Below are 24,335 nucleotides of genomic sequence, written 5' to 3'. Positions count from 1 at the left end.
TAATATAGTGACTTTTCAAAGAATCAAAACCTTGAACTTTGTATGACCTCTACATGTTTTTAAAACATTTTCCTCTGTGCTGTTCCTTTTCTACAGGGAGAGGCACTAAAGTCTTTAGCTATTGCTAATTTCACTCAAAGCCCCTTGCTTAGCTATTGCTAATTTCGCTCAAAAACCCTTTCAGTATCATGAAGTTTTTGGCACACAAACAAAGTTTTGCCTTCTACTCAAGTGTCACCTTCTTTTGAGGAACCAATCAATCAGGAACAATCATCTAAAACTTGGCAACAAACCCAGATAAAAAATCCCATGATTTCCGATTGCAGACACATACAGACATGTGAAGATCTGCATATTCAGCTCAAAACCACAATATTCCCGCACCTGGAAATCTTGCTTTTTTGTTGTTTTTTTCCTTTTGTAGTGATTGATTCCAGTTTACAGGGAACGGCATCTGGCCACTATCCTGTTTGCTGTGGAAGCTGCTGGGTTAAAGGTACTGTCTGGATGGCCCTTATACTCCTGTTGATGCAGCTTAGAACTGCATTGGCTTCTTTTTTGACAGCCATATCACACTATTGATTCATATTTAGGTTGTAGCTTATTAAGACCCCAAAAACCTTTTCAGGTGAGATATCACCTATCTATATCCATGCATTTAAATTTTCCTGCCTAATTATAGTACTTTACATTTAGCCCTGCAGAAATTCATTCTATTTTAGCCTACTTCTGCAACTTGTTAAAAACAGGTTCTGCTTCTGTCCTCTGAGGTATTAGCTAACCCTCCTAATTACTTGATAAGCAACTACTACATTCCATGATCAGAGTAGTTTATAAATATGTTGAACAACATTGTGCTCAGTGCATGTAGAGGACCTATTAAAAGCAAACTTTCGTATACTCAGGAATTGAAGTTTTGTCCCTTTTGTAGAAAGTCTATACTTTTTGTGTGTTCTCTTATTTTATGTCTATCAACCACATTTTGTTCATTTTCTGGTTACCAGTATTTTAAAAACACCAGAAACAAGACAGTAAATAAGAAACACCACACAGAACATGGGAATTCCAGACAGCAAACAATCAAGAGCCAGTTAAACAAAGGATGCAAACAACAGCCAGGCTACCTCTATGCAAATATCCCCACTTATTGGTCTTGCAGCTGCAATGCTTTTCAGTGCTAATCAAGCTTGCTATATTCACACTTGCTTCAGACAAACTGTTTGTTTGTTTATAGAATCAAAGAGTTGGAAGAGACCTCATGGGCCATCAAATCCAACCCTCTGTCAAGAAGCAGGAAAATTACATTCAAAGCACCCCTGACAGATGGCCATACAACCTGTTTAAAAGCTTCCAAAGAAGGAGCCTCCACCACACTCCAGTGCAGAGAGTTCCACTGCTGAACAGCTCCCAGAGTCAGGAAGTTCTTCCTTATGTTCAGATGGAATCTCCTTTCTTGTAGTTTGAAGCCATTGTTCCGCGTCCTAGTCTCCAAGGCAGCAGAAAACAAGCTTGCTCCCTCCTCCCTGTGACTTTATTTATTTACCCTATTTGTATCCTGCCTTTCTCTTTCCCAAAGGCTACTCGAGGCAGCTTTACAAATGGCAGCCATTCAATGCCTTTGGACAACAAACAGTTAGAATACACTTAAGCTAAAAATTAAAATTAGAATTAGAATTGAATGGACATAAGAACATATAAAATATTTAATTCACTATTAAAATCATGCCATCGTCATTCACAATCTGAGGCCATTCTAAAGATCAGTTGCACATATTTTGAGGCTATTATTGCGCTATAGATTAATCTCCAAAAGCTTGACACCAGGGCCAGGTTTTCACTTTCCTTCTGAAGGACAGGAGGGAGAGAGGTGCTCTAATATCACTGGGGAGGGAGTTTCACAGCCAAGGGGCCACCACTGAGAAGACAAGGGTTCTTTCTCCCACCCTGGACATTACAGATATATATACACTCCACTGGCTTCATTTCCAATAGGCCATTAACAAGAAGTTAATGGTTTTAAGAGTACATTGTCTGCCTGCAGAAGCTTAAAATGCAGATGCCTCCCTCAAAAGCAATTTCCCAGCAAATTAATGAAATGTTATGCACAATCTCACGTCTAAAAAGACTACTTACAGGCAGAAACTGGTAGATATTTAAACGAAAAACAATCAAAAGTCTTTCCCAACTTGATGCCCCCCGTCTGGAAATATTTGAAGTGTGCCAAAGCATCATCATCTTGCAACTACTCCATTATGACTGGCTTCAGCATGTCATTATACTGCTTTTTCAAATTAATTTGCAAGCCTTTCAAAATTTCTCAGATCCTGTCAGACACTCTTCCTTCTGCTAACCTTTTTTTAAGTTGATATCCTCCAGATGTGTTTGACAATGACAGCCTGCATCCAAGCTGGAAAGATCAGAATTCATAGATTAACACATCTGAGAAGAACCAGACTTGGGAAGGCTCAGCCGCAAATAGAAAGCCTCTACAGAGGTTCCTAACTCAAGTGGTCTCTTGTCATCCAAAGCTTTTGATTAGATAATAGGTTTGTTTTTAACTGACTACAGCAGCAGTTCCCAAACAATCATGGGACCCTTCAGAAGACTCCCCTCCGCCCCAAACCCTAACTTTTCCTAGTTTTCCCACAGAACCCTAACTTTTGTCCAGCATTCAGCTCCATTGACTGCCATTCATTTTCCAGTCCCAATTCAAGGTGCAGGTTATCACCTTGGGACACACCTACCTCCATGACTGCATTTCTGTCTATGCACCTTCACAATCCCTTCTATCATCAGGGGAGGCCCTCCTTTTGGTCCCACCTCTGTCACAAGTGCGACTTGTGGGGACGAGGGAGAGGGCTTTCTCTGTGGTGGCCCCTAGACTTTTGAACTCGCTTCCCGGTGAGATTAGGCAAGTGCCCACTTTGGCAGCCTTCAGGAAGAGCCTAAAAACCTTCAAGGATTGAACAAGTCCCTTACCTTGACCAACTCAGTACATAATGTATTTCGATGCTCTTTTTCTCACTCTTCAGTGAATTAAATCCCATTGTTTGTCCCATCCAAACTTCCCATCAGATACATTACCCTACTCATCCATTTCATACAGGGTTTTAAAATCCTATTTGTTGTATTTGGCCCTGCCCACTTGGTTCAATGTTTTGTTATTTATGTTATACTCTGTGTTTATTTTGTATTATCTTGTTTGATTTATTTTTATTGTATTTTATTTTATGTATTATCTTATAATTTTTTTGTTGTGTTCTTGTGCTCTGTTGTAATTTGTTGGCCTCATGTTAGTCACCCCAAGTCCCCTTGGGGAGATGGAGGTGGGGTATAAATAAATTATTATTATTATTATTATTATTATTATTATTATTATTATTTATTAAGCTACCTTGGCAGCCACCTCTCCACAAAAGTCAACATTGACACTGAAATTCAACACCACCAGAACTCTGTGAGTGCAGCATTTTTCCCAATGAAGCAGAGAGTGTTTGAGGACCAGGACATCCGTAGGAATACCAAGGTGCTTGTTTATAAAGCTATTGTCCTCCTAACCCTGCTATACGCCTGCGAGACGTGGGCAGTCTACAGATGTCACATGCAACTCCTGGAACAATTCCATCAGCACTGCCTCTGGAAAATCCTGCAAATCTCTTGGAAAGACAAGCAGACAAATGTCAGCATGCTGGAAGAAGCAAAGACCACCAGCATTGAAGCGATGGTCCTCCGCCATCAACTCCACTGGACTGGCCATGTTGTCCGGATCCCTGACCACAGTCTCCCAAAGCAGTTGCTCTATTCCGAACTCAAGAACAGAAAATGGAATGTTGGAGGACAGGAAAAGAGATTTAAAGATGGGCTCAAAGCCAACCTTAAAAACTCTGCCATAGACTCAGAGAACTGGGAAGCCCTGGCCCTTGAGCACTCCAGCTGGAGGTCAGCTATGCGGTAGAAGAGGTACGAATGGAGGGCAAAAGAGAGAAACGTGCCAAGAGGAAGGCGCATCAAGCCAACCCTGACTAGGACTGCCTTCCACCTGGAAACCGATGCCTTCACTGTGGGAGAAGATGCAGATCAAGAATAAGGCTCCACAGTCACCTACAGACCCACCACCAGAACACCGGACTTGGAGGACCATCATCCTCAGACTATGAGGGATTGCCTACGTAAGTAAGTAAGTATTATTAAGCATTAGGGGTGCAATTCAGCTAAACCCCGTGCCGATTTCGGTGTCCAGATTTCAGTGGCCCCCGATCCCAAAAAGAAAGGCAATTGATTCAGAGCTGTGAGCAGGACTGAGAATTTAGATAATCAACTGGCTGGAGCACAATCTGTTTCTCTCATTAGCCTGCTCGCAACAGGAAAATGGAGGCTCGGTTTGGCTAAAAGACATGTCATGGCTTTTTTTCTGTTCTGATTGGCTCAAAAGACAGGGTTCACAGGGAAACCTTGCGTAGCTGCTTCTCTGTGCCCCACGTGTAGTTGAACAAAACCAAAAGTAGCTGTGGTCGGCAGCCGTGTGGTCTGTTGCAGCTAGAAAACATGGCAACGGCACCCATGCCGTTAGTGCTGGCCGCAAAAGCAGGAACAGCTGGAGCTTGTTTTGAAAAACGGATCAGTGCACAGTCCTGCTAAGCATTGTGAACCAACAAACATCTTCCTTCTTTCATCTACTCCTTTTGCCTAGATGTTTTGTTTAATGTAGAAGGTTTGGAAACAGAGATTCAAATTCCATTTTTAAAGCAGCAATACCTTGAATTTCAATAAGATTCTCATATATGTATAGCTATCAACTTCTATAAAGGGTTTATATCAACTGCCCAGTACTAGTTGTCAATAAGTACAATTTAGTTCCAGGAAGATTAAAATTCACGTAGGAACAAGATAAAAGAACAGCAATTAGGAAGATTGCTGGAATTAAAAAACCTGGACTTTAAGAACAGGTAAGAGAAATACCAGCAGCAAAGAGGAACTGGTGTCTCCTGGGACTTGGAAAAACTCTGCTGCAAAAAAATTGAAGCAGATACAGCTTTCACTGTTGGGGTAATTATATACCTTTAGTCAACTCCAACCTAAGGAAACCTGATCATACAGATTTCTCAGGCTATTTGCCATGCCTTCCTATGAATATAGCCTCCACTATCTGATGTTCCCTAGCAGTCTACTTTCCAAGTACTAACCATCATGACTCTGCCTAACTTCGGAGATCATTAACTCCTTAAAACCACATTAAGCCGCCCTGAGTCCCCCCTCGGGGGTGAGAAGGGCGGGGTATAAGTAACTGCAATAAATAAATAAATAAATAAATTACACTGTTTCAACAGCTACAGAGCAAAGGGGGGGGGGATTACAGGCACTCTAGGGGAAATGGAGTAAGATATTATTATTTGAAGTACTCTTGTTGTCGAGCAATTTAGAATGGCTGTGGATAGGCCCAAGCTATTGTGGATTGCCTGGTGAGAAAGAGAAGTCAATATTACAAAATAGATCTCACCAAGTTGAAGAGAAAGCCACAGAGATGTTTATTTCACTCCAGCTGGAAAGGATGACGATTGCAGTAATCTGCTGACAAGTGGACATGCCCATTGGGCAAAGAGATACAATATTTATAGCCTTCAGATTCAAAATTTCCCATGCCCCCCCCCCTTCCGAGCTGGCTTTGTTATGATTGGCTGTGACATCAGCAAGCCAGCAGGAGAGCCAATGGTGGCCTGAGCCCTGCTTTGGCCTCTCAGACAATGAGGTGGAAGGGAGGAGGGCAACAGGGAAACAATGAAAAAAAGTCTAGTTGACTCGATTAAGATGACCAGTGTTTGCTAAATGGCTGGGCGAAATCCTTTAGGCTCTCAAGCCTAGCCTAGGTTATTGTTTTAGTCCTTTGATCCAACATTTTGGTCTAGCCCCTAGGGGCTGGGTCCTTTGTCCTTACAGTCCTGGGATATAGGATCCATTGATGAGATTTGTGGCTGGTATTGGCCAGCTGGGTTGGCACAATGAAAACAAAGCTGTGGTGAATCCTAATTCCTCGCAGACAAGAAGACACCCTTTGTGTTGGGTGATTTCGATGTCCATAGACCTTATCTTTCCAGATGGACTAGCCTTTTGCCCTCCAAGATCTGGTCAGATAAGAGCCATTTATTTATTGTTAATGCAATAAGTTTCTGGTTAAGTCCTTTGTTTGGGGATTTACTGGCTCAGGAAATTGAGAAATGTTTCCTGAAGCCATGAGGTGCTGGATCCACGAAGAAGGTGGCTTTTCCTTCATTTTTCAAAATACATACATACCTACATATATAATGGTATGGGGAAGGGGAACACACAAGGGATTCGTAGGAAGAGGGGGAGGGATCATGCAGGGTCTAAGGGAAAGTCACACCAGTCCCCCAAAGTCCATTGAAGTTCGTATAAGTTTGGAAAAGTTGATTAAAAGAGTTCATAAGAGTTCACAGTTCATAGGGATTTGACAAAGAATCCATGGAAGTTCCTAAAGGTCTTAAAAGTCCTTAAAAGTTGATAAAAGTTCCCAAAAGTTTATAGAAGTTGGAAAAAGTTCATAAAGTTTGGGTTACAGGGGCATTGCCATGTGGGGCCATGGAAAAAGCCTTAGGTTCCCGCATGAGGGAGAGATAGGGAATTATGGGATCATTCGAGCCTGGTGTCCTTGGCAAAACTATGAATTCCTTGATTTTGAGCTATCTTTTACAGAGTCCTGGGGGGTCACCTCCGATTTCAGGGCCACTTCCTGAGACAAAGTATTTTGTTCCTAAGCCTGATGTGATGTTAATTCATCCTTCCCTATTCACAGTAGCGAACTGCCACTAATTGTCTAGTTGACCACATCAACGTCTGCTCTGATGCAGACAAATAAAGAAAAGAGGCAAACGGGGAAAACAAGAGTGTGAGAAATAAGAAAGACTAGGCTAGCTGTGTGAAGAACGGGGAAAAAGGTGAAGGAATTGAGTGTTAATTCAAGCTGCCTTATTTTATTGCCCACATTATTATTCCTATGGGAGAGAAGAAAAAGCATCAGAGAAGGGACTGCTCTATATTTTGTTAGGTGCAAGGCAGAGTGGGCAGGAATGGAATAAAAGATTCAGGAAGCCAATTACCAAGGATGTCTTAAATAGTGCCTAGTCCCCCAGCATGAAGAACTCTCTTGCATGGCTGTCATTTCTCTGGCAAGACTGCCCCTTGGAGGTTGGATGAAAATATATCTCAGCCAAAGAGCCTTAGGTAAATTTGAATCTTGGCACACCTCTCTTCAGGAAAATCCAGAAACAAGTGCACTTTCATGCTGCCAAAAGAGAAAGAGGTGGCATTGCGGAGCATTCCTGCACATTCATTCCCTCTTCAGGACAGAAAGGCAGGCTTTCACTGTAAGCTCTGGCATATGGTGCATGGAAAAAACCATGTATGCTCTTCCAGGGAGGTGCTTTTTTTGGTCACAAGTCTTCCAGAAGGGACCTCAAACTCAATTGTGTTTTTATTTTTGAAATAAACTTTTAGATAAACTATTTTATCAGTTTTAGATAAACTATTTTATGCAGTGCTTTTGACACAAAATAAAAAAATGAATTAGTCACTAGCAAAAACTGCCTAGTCTTCAGTTTATTCCCAGTGCAGATGTAAGAACAGGGGTGATTTTGGCAGTTTACGTTACCTGCCTGCCATATGCCACAGCTGTCTATATTAAGGTGGTTTGGAACATATTCTACCACTGAGACACTAAAACTCTGTTCTGACTCATCTGTTGAAACAGCCTTCAATAAATAGAAATCAGAAATTCTAGGATAGGATGACACATTTGCTATAGCTGTTTCATCTGAGTCAAAAGAGCATCTCTGACCGAAATAAATAAAATATAATTGCTGTTTCAGTACTAATACGTTCCAGCACTGACATTTATGGAGAAATTTCCTAATGGCATAAATAACCTGATGTTATGACGACATTGACAAAAGGGCTGTCTCTGTGGGCAGTCTCTTAACCAGCAGCCAGTCCCCAGTACTCTGCTGTAAAGTGGCTGCTCAATCCATTTTGTTAAAGGAAATTAATATAATTAGAAATAAGAAATATTGCAACTTTATTAGATTGCAACATTTCTGGTTCTTTAATGTAATCTTTTGCATTTTATGTTTTTAAAAATTAAAAACGGGTTAAGTGGATGAGCCCAGAGGGTGCTCACCAATGCTTCCTCTTCATCCTGGAAAGAAGTGACGAGCGGAGTGCCATCAGGAGGGTTTTGTCCTAGGCCCGGTCCTGTTCAACATCTTTATTAATGACTTAGATGAAGGGTTAGAAGTTTGGGATCATCAAGTTTGCAGAAAACACCAAATTGGGAGGGATAGCCAATACTCCAGAAGACAGGAGCAGAATTCAAAATGATCTTAACAGGTTAGAGAAATGATTGGCCAAAACTAACAAAATGAAGTTCAACAGTGACAAATGCAAGACTTAGGCAGAAAAAATGAAATGCAAAGATACAGAATGGGGGAATGCATGGCTCAAGAGCAGTACATGTGAAAAAGGTCTTGGAGTCCTCGTGGATAACAAGTTAAACATGAGCCAATAATGTGATGCAATGGCAAAAAAGTCAATGGGATTTTGGCCTGCATAAATAGGAGTCTAGTGCCTAGATGCAGGGAAGTCGTGCCTTCGTTAGACCACACCTGGAATACTGAGTCCAATTCTGGGCACTACAATTGAAGAGAGATATTGAAAAGCTGGAATGTGTCCAGAGAAGGGCAACTAAAATGATCACTGGTCTGGAGAACAAGCCCTACGAGGAGCGGCTTAACGAGCTGGGCATGTTTAGCCTGGAGAAGACTGAGAGGAGACATGATAGCCATGTGAGGGGAAGTAATAGGGACGAGGGAGCAAGCTTGTTTTCTGCTTCCCTGGAGACTAGGGAAACAATGGCTTCAAACTACAAGGACGTGAAACAATGGCTTCAAACTACAAGAAGGGAGATTCCATCTGAACATTAGGAAGAACTGACTGTGAGAGCTGTTCAGCAGTGGAACTCTCTGCCCCGGAGTGTGGTAGAGGCTCTTTCTTTGGAAGCTTTTAAACAGAAGCTGGATGGCCATCTGTCGGGGGTGGTTTGAATGCAATTTTCCTGCTTCTTGGCAGGGGGTTGGACTGGATGGCCCATGAGATCTCTTCCAACTCTATGATTCTATGATTCTAGGTCGGACAATCCACTCCCTCGTGGGATAAAGATGAAAACAGTAACAGAAAAAGAAGCAAATTCTGAAGTAAAAAATGGAACATTCTGATTTATAATACTAAAGGACTAAATGACACCATTTCATTACACTACCCCCTCCCCACATGGGCTAAGGTCCTTAGGCTTGGCTGTCATGACAGACAAAACCTTTCACATACCAAACCTCTTTTTTATTTCTAACGCTTGGGGACCCGGCGCTGCCCGGGTTATTAGAGAAAGTGGGTAATGGCGGTTCTGTATGCCAAGTTTGGTCTTTATTGGTCATTGGATAACGGCTGCTGTCAGGTATATCGCTGGGTCTTAGAATGAAACGCACATCACAAGAGCAAATCCTGGAATTGTAGTTTATTCGGTCCACACAGTATAACAGCAAAGAGAGAACTGAGGTTTCCCGCCAGCCAATCCCCCCTCCTGGCCTCGCTCCCCCCCTCTCTCTCCTGGCTTATCTCAGTTTAGGCTACAACTTCATTCCCACATCTTCAAAGGAACCTTGGCCAGATGGCCCCAACCATAAACTAATCTATCATGACTACTCCCTCTATGTCAGGAAGAAGACTTCTCTTGGAATCTCTTGGAACCATGAAGGCACATCCTGACAGGCTGCATTGTTTTCAGGAAGTGAGTGAAGCTACTGCAAGTCTCATCATCCAAAGTCCACCCTCCTTCAACCTGCAGCAGGATGTAGAGTGGGTCATGGGGGCTCTGTGTGCTAAGTTTGGTCTTGATCAGTCATTGGATTGGGGTATCAGTGGTCTCAGAAAGTGAGTGAAGTTACTGCAAGTCCCATCATCTATCTCCAAATTTTTCCAAACGACACCAGGACGTAAAGTGGGTCATGAGAGGTCTATGTGCCAAGTTTGGTCTTGATCAGTCATTGGATGAGGTTCGCAGAGGTCTCAGAATGTGTGTGAAGGTATTGGAAGTCCCATCATCCATGGTCAACCCTCCTCCAAAACTGCAGCAGGATGTAGAGTGGGTCATGGGGGCTCTGTGTGCCAAGTTTGGTCTTGATTGGTCATTAGATGAGTTTTGCAGCATTCTTGGGGAGTGGAGGTACTTGAAGTCCAGTTGTAATGGTCTTAGGAAGGGAGTACAGGTATTGCAAGTCCCATCATCCATGGTCCATCCCTGGCCAAACCGCACCAGGATGTAGAGTAGGTCATGCGGGCTCTCTGTGTGAATTGTGGTCCTGATCCATCATTTTTGGCAGTTGTAATGGTCTTAGGGAGTGTAGGTATTGCAAGTCCCATTGTCCATGGTGCATCCTCCTCCAAACTGCACCAGGATGTAGAGTGCGTCATGGTGACTCGGTGTGCCAAGTTTGGTCTTTGTTGGTAATTGGATGGGGGTTGCAGTGGTCTCAGGAATTGAACAAAGGTACTGCAAGTCCCATAATCCATGGTCCATCCCTGGCCAAACCACACCAGGGCGTAAAGTGGGTCATGAGAGGTCTATGTGCCAAGTTTTGTCCTGATCAGTCTTAGAATGTGAGTGATGGTACTGCAAGTCCCATCATCCATGGTTCATCCTCCTCCAAACTGCAGTAGGATGTCGAGTGGATCATGGGGGCTTTGTGAGCCAAGTTTGGTCAGTATTGGTAATTTTCTGACAGAGCCCCTGGCCTTTTCCTTTCCTCTCTTTGTCATCTCGGAATCTTGGAATTGAGGCTGGCCAATCAGAGACCCTATGCAAATTTCCTTCTCATGTCCCCATTTCTGTCATGAACTCTTTTCTCCACCAGGGGCTCCTCTTGAAGCTGGCCAAGCAGAGACCATATGCAAATAGCACCACAGCGGCAGCCAGTCAGAACGCTGGCACATATTCCTCCCGCCACATGTCCGCTGCATACAAACTTTGACTTTTATTATATGTATAGACTAGCCGTCCCCTGCCACGCATTGCTGTGGCCCAGTCTGTCTATATGTGTTTTGTGTGTGTGTGTGTGTGTGTATAAATGTGTGTTTGCATCTATATATGTGGTTTTGCATATGCGTTGTAATGTATTTTTTATTTGCTTTTAAAGTCCCTTCTGTTGTGTTGTCCAGTGTTTTTATGAGTGATGATCACTCGTTGGTCCGATAGGTGTCTTGTGTCCAAATTTGGTGTCAGTTCGTCCAGTGGTTTTTGAGTTCTGTTAATCCCACAAACGAACATTACATTTTTATTTATATAGATTTCGGCTCAGATTCTGGCAGACCTCACCAGTGGGGTTTTCTTTTTGACAGGATGAGGATTGTGCTCAAATTTTTTGAGGATTTACAGGGGTTTTCTTCAAGGTAGTATTTGCCAATTTCATGAGTGTTAACCAGACACAGAAATGCTGAGCACAGAAAACGAGACATGTCAAAGCCATTGGGCCTTTTCATGACATGTGGAACATACACTTGGAAAAAGCCCCAGTGCAGTTTCTCTGGTCTCACTTCTGTCAACTGGAAATGGTCCACATTTGAACTTGGCCTCAGGAACATTTAATTCAAATGCGACTCTGGGAAGGGACAGTAGAGAGGCTAATTATGAAGAGCGAGCCAAGCAGTGCCTACTGCCAAAGTGAAGTTCAACAAGGCTACACTGGAAGAAAAATCTGGAGCATTATGATTGGTTAGCTGTAAAACTTGGCTTAAGGAAGGGGAATAATTTATCCAGTAAAAGTTTATTTTGCCAATTTAATAGAAATCTGCTTGGAATTATGTAGAATCATGACAGCATCACTCCCCCTTTGTGCTCGTGCAGGGAAAGAAATCAGAAAACTGTCTAGTGAAGAGCCAGGTGGTGGCAACACTAGCAGTTCTGACCCTTTGAATGTATTCTTTGCTAACCAGTTTTCACATGTTCATGTTTGATGTTGTCCAGCTGTAGCATGCCCAGATATTTATAGGCCTCTGGCTGGTGGCACGTGATTGCTTGGCCATTGGGCATATTTATGCCCTCACTTTCAATGATTTTCCCTTCTTCAGTGCCATTATTATTATTATTATTATTATTATTATTATCATTAACCTGCTAGAGAATAGACTTTACATGTTGAAGTTTGATCGCAGAAATCTCCAGTTGTAAAGGATAAGCAGATCATGGAGCTATCTCTCAAGATCTGAAATATCTCTGCTACTTGTTATACTCCACTCACCCTTCCTTCTGCCACAAGGCGTAGAGGTTCTTATTAAAATTCCTTAGTTTCACACTCTATGTGAAACCATGGGATACTACAGTTAAACATTTTGGACTATCAATGATTTGGATTATACCCAAAATCTAGTAATGATGGGCATTGTTGGATATAATGGCATATTCTAACTAAATCCACTTTTTGTCATTTCTCTCTGAGAATTTCAGATATTTTCTCAGTTTGGAATTAGAATCATAGTTCTGGCTCGAGAGCAGTATGTGTGAAAAAGATCTTGGAGTCCTCGTGGACAACAAGTTAAACATGAGCCAACAATGTGATGTGGCAGCAAAAAAAGCCAATGGGATTTTGGCCTGCATCTATAGGAGCATAGTGTCTAGATCTAGGGAAGTCATGCTACCCCTCTATTCTGCCTTAGTTACACCACACCTGGAATACTGTGTCCAATTCTGGGCACCACAATTCAAGAGAGATTTTTACAAGCTGGAAATGTGTCCAGAGGACGGCGACTAAAATGATCAAGGGTCTGGTGAACAAGCCCTATGAGGAGCAGCTTAAGGAGCTGGGCATGTTTAGCCTGAAGAAGAGAAGGCTGTGAGGAGATATGATAGCCATGTATAAATATGTGAGAGGAATTCACAGGGAGGAGGGAACAAGCTTGTTTTCTGTTTCCCTGGAGACTAGGACGCGGAACAATGGCTTCAAATACAAGAGAGGAGATTCCATCTGAACATGAGGAAGAACATCCTGTGAGAGCCGTTCAGCAGTGGAACTCTCTGTCCCGGAGTGTGGTGGAGGCTCCTTCTTTGGAAGCTTTTAAACAGAGGCTGGATGGCCATCTGTCAGGAGTGCTTTGAATACAATTTTCCTGCTTCTTGGCAGGGGGTTGGACTGGATGGCCCATGTGGTCTCTTCCAACTCTTTGATTCTATGATTCTATGCTACTGTTACCACTATAGCTGAAGTTATGACTGCCTACTACTAGTGCTTACTTGCTTACTTTGCTGAGCTATCAGATTCTTTACTTGTTATAGTACACACGTTGCCATCAGAAAGAAACAACTGTTCTAGTGGGAACTAGCAATGAATGTAGGTAAACAACCGGGTTTCTAAGATTGCTTGTAATCTAAGCATGATCAGTTACAGAAGTAGCACCCCTCATCATTGCCAGGAAAATTCCCTAAATTACAAGTGTAGACATACACTTTTGACCCACTTCCATGGAAATCCAAACCACGCTTGCTCATTCTCTTGCAAATCTACAGGGGGCCAAAGTATGGTGCAGAATGACACAGGCAGGGGTAAGAAGAATTCACTGCAAAATGGTCAACTAGTTTTTACTATATTCAGCAGCAAAATGGTTCTCGATCAGTGTTTAAATGTCCTTTTTCACCCCCAATTCTGATCAGAGACATTTATCATGAAGTAAAGGGTGGCACATCTAAGCTGCACTAAATTCCAGGCAGCATGTCTTCACTGAAGTGGGCAGCTTCCATAAGTCCAGGAGCCAATTTTCTAACCCAGAACGTATTATGAGTTGGGACACCCCCAAAATGAGCAAAATGAAGAAAAGATGTGGCAATGCATTTGTTATGATGAGAAAATGACTTTTTTCAACAATGGGTTTGTGTGTATGTGTATGATACTGGGGTGTCCTGAGATCTGCCAAAAAAACAAAAACAAAAAGTTCTGGGTGTACCACCATCTGCACTACACTCACCCCTGTATTTTAGATGGGAACACTGAAACTCCCTCCATATTCCCATAAATGGGGATTACTTACTTACTTAGGCAATCCCTCATAGTCTGAGGATCATGGTCCTCCAAGTTCGGTGTCCTGGCGGTGGGTCCGTAAGTGACTTTCCACAGTGAGGGCATTGATTTCCAGGTGGAAGGCGGTCTCAGTCGGGGTTGGCTTGACGCGCTTTACTCTTGGCACGTTTCTCTCTTTCACCCTCCATTCGTGCCTCTTCAAATTCTGCAGTACTGCTGGTCACAGCTGACCTCCAGCTGGAGCGCTCAAGGGCCAGGGCTTCCCAGTTCCCTGAGTCTATGCCAGAGTTTTCGAGGTTGGCTTTGAGCCCATCTTTAAATCTCTTTTCCTGTCCTCCAACATTCCGTTTTCTATTCTTGAGTTTGGAGTAGAGCAACTGCTTTGGGATACGGTGGTCCGGCATCCGGACAACGTGGCCGGTCCAGCGGAGTTGATGGCAGAGGACCATTGCTTCAATGCTGGTGGTCTTTGCTTCTTCCAGCACACTGACGTTTGTCCGCCTGTCTTCCCAAGAGATTTGCAGGATTTTCTGGAGGTAGCACTGATGGAATCGTTCCAGGAGTTGCATGTGATGTCTGTAGACAGTTCACGTCTCGCAGGCATATAGCAGGGTTGGGAGGACAATAGCTTTATAAACAAGCACCTTGGTATCCCTACGGATGTCCCGGTCCTCAAACACTGCTTCATTGAGAAAAATGCCGCATTCACAGAGCTCAGGCGTTGTTGTATTTTGGTGTCAATGTTGACTTTGGTGGAGAGGTGGCTGTATCTCTGGCATTGGAAAGGGGTTGGCTGGTTACTGCTGGAAAAGCACTTTGGTTTTCTCAATGTTCAATGACAGGCCGAGCTTCTCATATGCTTCTGCAAAGGTGTTTAGAGTAACTTGTAGATCTTCTGAATGCGCACAGACGACTTTGTCATCAGCATACTGGAGTTCTATAACAAATGTTGTCGTAACCTTAGTTTTGGCCTTCAGTCTGCTGAGGTTAAACAGCTTGCCATCTGTCCGATAGATGATTTCCACTCCGCTTCCCATCAACAAGCTTCCCATCAACAAGATGGAGTATCATAGCAATGAAGAAGGAGAATAAAGTTGGGCAATAACACATCCCTGTTTGACACCTGATTCCACCTTAAATGTGTCACTTTGGGAGCCACTGCTGTCCAAAACTGTTGCCATCATGCAGGAGCCACAGGATGTTCACGAAGTGGGGATTACCCCTATATAGAACTGTGAGCTATTTCCTATTCAAGAGGGAATCCATACATTTACTGTAAAAAATGAGTATGATAAACTTGACAAAGCTCTGCTCTTAAAATGGGACACAGAGAGACAAAAAAAAATCCAATTCTAAATTACAACACTTTATTGCAGCATTGGCAAGGATCAGATTTCTGAAGCTGGTGAAGATCTGGCGGCATTTCTGACTGACTGTGTATGGATGCAAGTGTGAAATGTTACAAGTTGTACAAGTCTTGTTAAAAATTCTACATGCAGAACTCAACAGTGGAAAAAAAGAAAATTTTAAGGTAGGAAAAAATTAGTAGCATACAGATGTGCTCTTTAACTGAATGTACTACACCTAGTTGAAAGCAAAACAAAACAAAATTATCCCCCACAACTATACTAACAAACAAGATTGTCAGAAACTGACGAAGAAACCTTATTTCCATTTAGAAAAATAAAAATTCTACTCATTGCCAACTAATTTTCCTCTTTTTTAAATATGTAGACACAGAAGCTTATCAACCCATGAAAGTCAACAGAACATTCAGCTCCACTTCTAGGCATCTGTCTGTCATGCTGACAGGCACATTTTGGTTTTCAATGATGCTTGTAACGAGCCCCTCTAGATCCCTGTCTTTAGGCTGGTGTCAGGCTGTTCTAAGCAACTTTGGGTCAATGCTCTCTACCTTCCCATCTCCTCTGACCAACCATAGATCGTTCTGCTTCCTTGGATCTGGTTCTGATTCGCCCTCTCCCAGTCCCATACCTCGGAAAGCAGGTGTTTCCCCTTAGAACAAGAGTCTTTTTCTAGATATTGTGGAATAGCTCATAATTTGGTATATCATTTACTGTGCTGTTCATTCCCTCTGTTGGAGCTTGTTATAGTCACCTCTAGTTCTATCCACCCCTCTAATGCAGACCTGCAGCCCCTCAAACGAATGCTTTCCTGACATGCCACGCTCAATTCAGAGAAAACACCATACATATTAGGTTTCATTTCCCCCATACTTAGCCATCAAAACCATCTCTGTTCCAGCATAATTCATCTTACTCAGGTTGCTCTTTGCTGTAACTGAACTGCTCACTGGTAAAGTTAACCATCTCATTTATTTACTTCCATTCTCATGAGAAGATTAACCCTCACATGGTTCCATAACAAGATGTGTTTTTTTGTTTGGTAGGCCATGACTGGAAGCTTCCGCTATTTCTGTTTTTAGTGGAGGCTGGTGTATCTGCTCTATGGCCCCAGCCTGTTCCAGGTTTTCGATTCTGAACTCTCTAGACTGACATGCTCAGATGTGTCCGCTGCTCTCTTTTAATTGCTGGAGGACTCCACTAATCCACAACATTGGAGATACAGGACCTAATGAAATGACGCTTGCTGCTGGATCAACGTCTCCTAATAAAAAAGAAGCAGGAGGAAAAGGAGAAGAAGGAGGAAGAAGAGGAGAAAAGAATAACATATCAACAATTAATTTTATTATAGGCATTTGTTAACTGTTTAGTCACTTACTAGGCCTCCCAAAGAAATCTATATAAATAAAAATGTAATGTTCGTTTGTGCTATTCACAGAACTCAAAAACCCCTGGGGCAATTGGCACCAAATTTGGACACGATACACCTAACAACCCAATGTATGTTCTCCACTCAAAAAACCCATGAAAACAGAAAGCAGAAAGGATTTCTGAACTACATGTTCACAAAGGAGAAACTGCATTGCCTACAAAGAGACCCATGGCCATGCCCCCTCCTCCTCGCGAGGAAACAGCCGGCCGGCCGTTAAAGCATGAGGAGCCAGGCGCGTGTGCATGGCCACACACACACACACACACATACACACAAGTGAGAATGGGCACCATGGGAGTGGAGGTGGAGGCTTGCGCGAGGAAGGCCAGCGGGTGGGGGAGGGACTTTAGGAGCCTACCCACTGTCCTCCTCCACTTCCTCTCCTTCCTCATCTGAAACCGCACCACCAACGCTTTAGGAGTGAGGAAGAAGTGGAGGAAGATGGTGGATGGGCTCCTAAGTCCCTCCTTTGCCAGCAGAAGCAGCAGCCTTTTCCTCTTGGCTGCCCCCCCTCCCTTTCATCACCTCCTCTTCCTCCAAGGTGCCCCGGTGGAAGCAGCAGGAGGGAGGGAGGGAGGGAGGAGGGGAGACTGTTGCCTTCTTCACCAACTCTTCCTTGCCTCCCTCCCTTCACTGCAGGAAGGAGGAAAGAAAGAAACAGAAACAAGTTCTATTTTTGAATTCTCCCATTCCTCTGCGTCCTGCTCCCTTCTTCCTGCTCCAACTCCTTCTTTCTTTCCTCCCTCTTCTTCTCCCTCATTTCTGTAGATCTGTCTCCGGCAACAGGAGCACACATTTAACTCTCTCTCTCTCTCTCTTCTATTAACATCCAGACCGGGAGGTAGCTCCCTCTGCCACACTCCTTCTCTCCCTCACTCCCTTCCCTTCTTTCCTCCCCCCTTTTTTTCCTTCCTTCCCTTCCTTTCCTTCCCCCCTTCCTGTCTCTCCCTCCTTCCTTTCCTTCTTTCCTTCCTTCTCTTCCATCCTGTCCCTCCTTCCTTCTTCCTTTCCTTTCCTTTCCTTCTTTTCCTTCCACCCTCCCTTCCTTTCCTCCTCCTTTCCCTTTCCTCATTTCCTTCCCCTTCATTTCCTTCCCTCCCTCCTTTCTTCGCCCCCCTCCTTCCTTTCCCTCCTTCCTTCCTTCCTTCCTTCCTTCTTCCTTTTTCCTTCCTTCTTGTCCCTCCTTCCTTCCTTTCCTTCCTTTCTTTCCCTCTTTCCCTCCTTCCCTTTTCCTTCCTCCCTCCCTCCTTTCCATCTTTCTATGTAAGATATAAATACAATATTTTATATATTGTTATATACATTACTATATAATATGTTACTATTATATATTACTATATAATACAAATTAAACGGACTTACAGAATAGAGTTGGAAGGGACTGTCAAGAAGTAATGAGAGAAGGAGGGAAAGAGGGAAGTAATGAAGGAGGGAAAGGGGGAAGGAGAGGGGAAAAGAAGGAAGGAAAGAAAGAAAGGGAGATAAACAAGGAAGGAGAGAAGGAAATAAAAAAGGGAAAGGGAAAGAAGGAAGGATGTAACCAAAGAGCAAAGAAGTGGAGGAAAGAAACAGGTAGAGATGGAAGAAAGAAGAAGATAAATAGGAAGGGAAAGAAGTAGAGGAAAGGAAGGAGAGAAAGAGGGAGGGAACGTTGGCCACAGAAACACGTGGCGGGTACAGCTAGTCTATATAAATAAAAATGTAATATTCGTTTGTGAGATTAACAGAACTCAAAAACCACTGGACGAATTGACACCAAATTTGGACACAAGACACCTAACAACCCGATGTATGTCCTTCACTAAAAAAAACAAACGATTTTGTCATTTTGGAGTTGTAGTTGCTGGGATTTATAGTTCAGCTACAATCAAAGAGCATTCCGAACCCCACCACCAATGGAATTGAACCAAACTTGGCACACAGTTCTTCCATGACCAACAGAAAATACTGGAAGGGTTTGGTGGGCAGTGTCCTTTGGTTTTGGAGTTGTAGTTCATCTATATCCAGAGATCACTGTGGACTCAAACAATGATGGGTCTGTACCAAACTCCACATGAATACTCAATATGCCCAAATGTGAACACTGGTGGATGGGGAAAATAGAATTTTGACATTTGGGAGTTGTAGTTGCTGGGATTTGTAGTTCACCTACAATCATAGAGCATTCTGAACCTCACCAACGATAGAACTGGGCCAAACCTCCCACACAGAACCCCCATGTGGGCCACAGCAATGCGTGGCAGGGACAGCTAGTATAAAATAAAACAGATTTTAAAAATTTTTTTGAAATAGATTAAAAACTATTCTAAAGGTCAAGATATAAAAGAAGCAGTTTTAAAAACCAAAGGCCGTACAGAATGGTCAACTTTTAGAAGCCATACAAAAGTAAAGACAGGCTTATTTCCCTTAGGAAGAAATTCTTTGTATAACCAAGTTGCTCCCATAGAAACAACCCTGTCCTGTTCTGCACCTATTATTTATTTATTTATTTACGACATTTATATGCCGCCCTTCTCACCCTGAAGGGGACTCAGAGCGGCTTACAAGTAAAACGTAAATACAATATATTATATTATTATCATAGCACAATGTTAATATTATATATTACATTGTATTATAACATTATACTGTAATATTATTAGTAATATTACATTTAATATAAAATATATAATTATAATATCATATTATTATTAGTAGTAGTATATTGTATTACATTATAATATTATCAATATTATATGTATATACAATATATTATATTATAAGCACAGTGGGACAGCCTTCCTGGCCCCCCTCTCGTCACTCTGATCTCAGAAAAGCGGTTGGTGCTGGAGGGGGGGGGGCGCCCAACTGATGACACTGGAGGCAAGATGGAACTGCCTTCCTGCCCCCCCCCTCTTCACTTTGATCTCAGAGCAGCGGTTGGAGCTGGGGGGGGGGGGGGCTCCCAACTGATGACACTGGAGACAAGATGGAACTGCCTTCCTGGCCCCTCTCTTCATGCCTGGAAAGTAGTTAGGGATGTTGAGGAACCTCTGCTGATGACCTCAAATTCTGAACACACTTCTTCAAAAAGACAACTACATTGTTTAGGCCTTTGCTGGTTGAAAGTTTGGATCAAACTAGTTCAGCTAATTCAGGATTCTAAAGTAGCATTGAGGACAGGCAGATCACTAATAAAATGCTATTATTATTATTATTATTATTATTATTATTATTATTATTATTATTTAAAAATGTATGTAACAGCCTCATTTTGTACTAGCTGTACCTTCCAAACACGTTTCAAAATCAGTCCTACATGTTTCCAAGCATGTTTAAGTCAGTACATTGATATATACGAGCTGAGAAGCAAGTAAGGCATGGATTACTGTGACCAAAAGCATCTTCATCTGGAAGCGGTGAACTAATCGAAGCTGGGCAAAGGCTTTTCTTGGTCACGGCAGCCATTTTGCCTTCCAGAAGCAATGCTGAGCCTAAGAACCCCTGAAACTACAAATGTGGTCTTTTGAAGGAACTCCAACAGTGTTCAACACAGCCCATAATTCCAATCCCAAATTGGCTTCAAACTTCAGAAGTCTGCATGACCTCACACAGTGGCTTTAAGCAGTTGTTGTAAAGCATAAGGAATAGAGCTGAGTCCCGAGGTCTTCCATAAACTAACCGTACTTGTCCATATAATTTCTCAACAGTGAAGAATCAAGTTATATGGTTGTATTAAACACAGACAAATGGGTCGGTCAGTTTTTATACACTGGAGGACCTATTCCATTTCCTCCCTAGGAAAAAATAATTCTGTACTTCAACTATAATCCAGTATATATCCCACAAGTCTGCATTTGTACAGAATATAGTATTGTATATAGAATATAGCTTTACTATGAATTGAAGTGTGAGGCAGTGTCTTGGTGCCCAAAGAAAAGTCTAGTAAGATTTCAAATTTTCTATATGAGGCTTCACTGTTTTGTCTTGCTCTTTATTTTTGGTAGTCATGGAGAAATACATAGTGAATGATGGAAATGTGAAAGGTGAGAAACAGTGTCTCACTGCAGAATCATTACTAACATATTTGGAGCACACAGCACGCACAGCCCAGGTTATAGCAATGGCTTCTTAGTGCAAAATCGGGAATTTAAAGTACCATATATTCCGGCATATAAGACTGGGCGTATAAGATGACCCCCAACTTTTCCAGTTAAAATATAGAATTTGGGATATATTCGCCTTATAAGACTACCCCTCTTCCAACACACACCAAATAAAAATTTAAAAAGCATCAGATTTGATTTCAATATGGTAATTTTCCTATTACTGTACCTCCTTCTCTGCCTCTCAGATCTCGCACATGCATACCTGCACCACTTCAGGAGCGGGATCTGAGAGGCAGAGTAGGAGGTATGGTAATAGGATACAAGGGCGGGTCAGTCAGGTAAAAGGGGCGTGTTTTTCCGGGCCCAGAGCCACTCTATCTCTTTTTTCAAAATACCCCGGGCGCCCCGGAAGCCTGCAGCTTGCTCCGCCCTTCACTTACACCTTCCCGGTGAGGCGCCCCTTCACCTCACCATTGGGACCGCATTAAGTCCACGAATCCTGATGAATGGATTTTCTTCTACCATACTTGTACAGCATCGCCTTTAATGCTTCCATACAGCATCGCCCTTAATTGCCATTTTTGAGCTTCCCCCACCATTTGCGGCAACCCAGATTCTCCAATCCGATTAGAAGTTTCAGCACCCACTCTATAAGACGACTCCTGCGTATAAGATGACTCCTGCATATAAGACAACTCCTGCGTATAAGACGACTTCCATGTATAAGACTACTCCTGCGTATAAGACGACCCTGCGTATAAGACGACCATTGGCTTTTGAGAAGATTTTCTTGGGTTAAAAAGTAGTCTTATACACCAGAATATACGGTAATTTAAAGTGCATCCTGACTTTTCTATACTTCCCCCTGCCCCTACCTTTCTAAAACACACATCCCTGGTGGTTGAATACTGACATGTCCAACTGTAGCAAACTTTCAACTTCCTTTAGGAATTATAAGCAACATGATTTTTTTTCACCTTCAACCAAAACTATATATCACTGTAATCCTTACATAGACAATTTAGTCTTTAGATGCTTTTGTGTCTAATTTACATTTTTTTCTACAAACAGATCTCACTTTCAACTCTTAGAGCCAATCTATGTAGAATCATAGAATCCTAGAGTTGAAAGAGACCTCATAGGCCATCCAGTCCAACCCCCTGCCAAGAAGCAGGAATATTGCATTCAAAGCACCACTGACAGATGGCCTTCCAGCCTCTGTTTAAAAGCTTCCATCATATGATCAAGGAGCTCAAATATTGACATGATCTTCCCCAAATGAGGAAGCCAATGTATATATATTTTAAAAGGGGTAATTATCCATGAACATTTTAAAAATGTTTAAGCTGGTATGATCCAGTGACATCTCTCTGTCTGTAACTCCTAACATACTGCCATGTAATAACCTAACATAACCTCTCGTTTTCTATACTTTGAACCTTTTGCTCCAAAACTCACTTTTCTTTCTGTTTTCCGTGACTAATTTCAGCTTCGGCGCTGTCTGTTCCCTCTCTCACGCCTGCTCACATTAGAAAAACAGGAATGACAATGAATTTGAGAAGCTCTCCAGTCTTTGTATGAACTGCATTCTTCTGTGCATATTTATCCCCTTTCACCTTTTCTCTGTCTCTGAGTATTTTTTGTGATTTGACAAGTCTGATGGGGCACAATGCTATCATTAATATGCAAAAACACTTTTCTCCTCCACTTTCTATTCCCAGTAATGTTACATCACAACTGTTGTTACCCCCTTGAGATGATGTCAACAACTGGACAATGGCTTCTCTAGCATGTTTTTGTGTAGGATAAAAACTCAAGACAGTTTCACATTCTTTGAACTATAAATATAGACTAATTTCTAATAATGGTAAGAAATATATCATGTGTGGGGCAGCTCAGACATACCATAAGAGAGGATTCTACTCCTCTCTAAAATAAAGATTGTTGGGCATGAGACAGCCCACAAGTATCTGATAATAGAAGGAGCTTGTGGTTGCATACTAGAGGCTGAATGGCTAAGTTACAGAGTCTGCAAAGGGTGCTGTTTTAATACAACATCCAGAATCTTCCAACAAGAAGAATGAAAGGTTACGCTCACCTAGGAATTGCTCATTAAGGATTTCCCCATTGTTATTCTATTTGGCAAATAACTGAATGGGTTTATTTATTTATTATTTATTATTTCGAGCATTTTTACCCCACCCTTCTCAACCCCTAGGGGGACTCATGGCGGCTTACAATTGGCAACAATTCAATGCCGCTTCATAAAATACAAATAGCGAAAATAATAATTAAAACAATGAACATTAAAATAAAAATTAAACGGTATACTTACGATCCATTTAGCTATTGCCAGTCTGGTGGCTATTTATCTAGCCATATACGAATGATTACTCCACTTCACTTATCCAAATCCACTTCCAAGCCATAGTCAAATATTATCCATTGTCCTTTAACCTGATTGCCCAAAGGCCTGGTCCCACAACCACGATTTTACCTTCTTTCTGAAGGTGAGGAGGGATAATCTAATTTCCCCGGGAAGCGTATTTCACAGGCGTGGGCTACCACCGAGAAGGCCCTGTCCCTTGTCCCCGCCAAATGTATTTGAGACAAAGGCTGGGCTGAGAGCAGGGCCTCCCCAGAGGATCTTAAGCTCTGAGGTGGGACATAGAAGGAGATACGTTCGGACAGGTACGCTGGTCCAGAGCCATATAGGGTTTTATAGGTCAAAACCAGCACTTTGAATTGTGCTCGGAATTGGATTGGCAGCCAGTGGAGCTGACACAACAGGGGGGTGGTATGCTCCCTGTATGATGGTCCAGTGAGTAATCTAGCTGCCGCCCGTTGGACTAACTGCAGTTTCCGAACAGTCTTCAAAGGCAACCCCTCGTAGAATGTGTTGCAGTAATCTATTCGGGATGTGACAAGAGTGTGGACCACCGTGGCCAGATCCAACTTCCCAAGGTACGGGCGCAGCTGGCGCACAAGTTTTAACTGTGCAAAAGCTCTCCCAGCCACCACCGAAACCTGGGGTTCCAGGCTCAGCGATGCGTCCAGGATCACTCCCAAGCTGCTTAAACATACCCCCCCCCCCCTTCATCAGGATTCAGCAAATGCCCAAAACTTCATAGATGCCTCCTGTAACTGACTTGAATCAAGTCCTCCGTCATCCCATTATGATGCAGTTTTAGGAGAGCCTATTTTAATAAGTTGATGAACTATTTGTTTTTCCTAGTACCACACATCCTTTAACCCGATTAAGAGGGTGCCCACAAATTAACACAATTTCTGTGGGTTGTGGGTGTTTGTTCTTCCTTTCACTGAC

The 24,335-nt window shown here is 42.6% G+C and overlaps 2 protein-coding genes across 8 annotated transcripts in view; one reads left to right on the top strand and one right to left on the bottom strand.

Moving 5' to 3' along the window:
• The window catches only part of CDC123 (cell division cycle 123), a 350,374-nt gene that overhangs the window by 20,531 nt on the left and 305,508 nt on the right, over positions 1 to 24,335 (top strand). The window lies entirely within an intron of this gene.
• UPF2 (UPF2 regulator of nonsense mediated mRNA decay) overlaps positions 15,472 to 24,335 on the bottom strand; it is an 84,031-nt gene continuing 75,167 nt past the window's right edge. For 6 of the 7 annotated variants that reach the window (XM_060778263.2, XM_060778267.2, XM_060778268.2 and 3 more), the window contains 2 exons: positions 22,469 to 22,529; positions 15,472 to 16,754 (listed from right to left, as the gene is read on the bottom strand). In XM_060778263.2, coding sequence (XP_060634246.1) covers positions 22,496 to 22,529 — 34 coding nt within the window. In that variant the 3' untranslated portion in view covers positions 15,472 to 16,754; positions 22,469 to 22,495. The remainder of the gene's footprint in view (positions 16,755 to 22,468; positions 22,530 to 24,335) is intronic. The other variant, XM_060778266.2, reaches the window with a different exon arrangement.

This window comes from Anolis sagrei, chromosome 5 (genome assembly GCF_037176765.1).
Source record: "Anolis sagrei isolate rAnoSag1 chromosome 5, rAnoSag1.mat, whole genome shotgun sequence".
NCBI classification, from domain to species: Eukaryota; Metazoa; Chordata; class Lepidosauria; order Squamata; family Dactyloidae; genus Anolis; species Anolis sagrei.
Note: the sequence above shows the minus strand (reverse complement) of the source record. Positions and strands in the feature narration are given on the sequence as shown.